This window comes from Octopus bimaculoides, chromosome 6, assembly GCF_001194135.2.
Source record: "Octopus bimaculoides isolate UCB-OBI-ISO-001 chromosome 6, ASM119413v2, whole genome shotgun sequence".
Lineage (NCBI taxonomy): Eukaryota > Metazoa > Mollusca > Cephalopoda > Octopoda > Octopodidae > Octopus > Octopus bimaculoides.
In genome coordinates this window covers 35,726,711-35,728,340 of record NC_068986.1, presented here as the reverse complement: position 1 = coordinate 35,728,340, position 1,630 = coordinate 35,726,711, and the positions used below count along the sequence as shown (strand labels likewise).

At 33.2% G+C, this 1,630-nt stretch overlaps 1 protein-coding gene across 2 annotated transcripts in view; it reads left to right on the top strand.

Moving 5' to 3' along the window:
• Nucleotides 1-1,630, top strand: part of LOC106870527 (BAI1-associated protein 3) — a 1,007,871-nt gene that overhangs the window by 942,069 nt on the left and 64,172 nt on the right. For both annotated transcript variants that reach the window (XM_052968680.1, XM_052968681.1), the window contains exon 23: nucleotides 887-1,010. In XM_052968680.1, coding sequence (XP_052824640.1) covers nucleotides 887-1,010 — 124 coding nt within the window. The remainder of the gene's footprint in view (nucleotides 1-886; nucleotides 1,011-1,630) is intronic.

Sequence of the window (1,630 nt, the reverse complement as noted above, 5' to 3'; positions counted from 1 at the left end):
TTCTTTGAGAAGGAACCTAACTTCAAGGTACTTTTTACACATCACTTTTTTATTCACGGTTTTGTAAACCTGACTAAAATAAGTAGGGCTGCAAATTTTGGTTCTGCACTCCGCAAAAATTCTAGGGGGTGCACTTGCACCTCCTGCACCCCCTGTTCCCGGGCCCATGTATATATATATATATATATATATATATATATATTATATATATCGATAGATAGATATATGTATATATACCTACATGTGTGTGTGCGTTTGCGTGCATATGTCTATGTATATGTTCCCGAAGAGCCATAAGCGAAACAAAGTATAATTTGTCGGACTAACTGTAATGGAAAAGTACATTATTTACATTATTCACATTCGACGGATATTTGTCCTCCTCTTGTTTGTTGTTAACACGACGTTTCAGCTGATATACCTTCCAGCCTTCTTCGGGTGTCTTGGCAAAATTTCTAACCTGGGTTCTCTTTCCTCAGGTATTTTTCGATGTTATTATTATTGTTATTATTATTATTGTTATTATTAATGGATTAAATATGTTTTCTATGTGTATGTATCTATAGTTGAGGAGATACGTATAGATCTTATTATACAGGTAAATCATTACCTAATTTAATTTAATTTTAATTTAAATCCTGTATATATACGTAGATCTATATGTATCGAAACATTTGTAGTGATCATTAAAAAGCTGCCTAACCATACTTACTCTTCTTTTTGACTCTTTTACTCTTTATATATATATATATATATATAGCGTGTTCACTCAAGCTTGGTTGCTGATAAGTTTTGTTCCAGCTTGAAATAACAAGTGAAACGAGTGACATGCTGTAATACACCATTTCTATCATTTTTTTTTTTTTTGTTATTGTTGTTTTTGCAGCGAACAAATGTCTTTGAGTATCACAAAGTATTACGAATGGTTTCGGTTTGCTGTCCAAAAATGGTTGATCATTGCGCAGCAGAAGGCTACAGCCCGTGTCAGCAAAGCAGTCGAAGTTGACACCGTATGTTTCATTTTTTTTCTTTTAATTTATGTGTTTCTTGCCGTTTCCTCTATTTTTCAACTAGTTTAACCTAACCATAGCACGATTAGTAGATCCGGTAAAGTGACCAACAGAATGCATTGCAATTATGTGTGGTGCACCATTACAGTCTCAGATAAAATCCTACACTGGTTGACTTTACAGTTCTTCCTTCTTGGTGTCGATACAATAAATATATAAACACAGGGTTTGGTCGAATCGATTATATGATATACCCTCCACTTTCTAAATGGAAGTTTAAGCTCTCGTGTCTAAATAAAAATTCAGTATTTAAAACCATTATATATCTTCAATAAATTTAGCTTTCCATTGTTCGTGGACTAGTTCAGTTAATATTGGGTCTATTTTCTATCATTTGATGCGGTTCTCCAAAACTAATGCTTTGTTGAAGAGGCGTCTTCTTTCTCGCATCTTTCAATTTAACCCTCATAAGATTATATCTTGCCTAAAACTTGAAAATAAGATTACAAAAATACAATTTCTAGAAACATTTTGGATAAAAACTCTTATTCTTAACAATCTAAAATTTTACAGCTCTCTCTCTCTCTCTCTCTCTCTCTCTCTCTCTCTCTCTCTCTCTC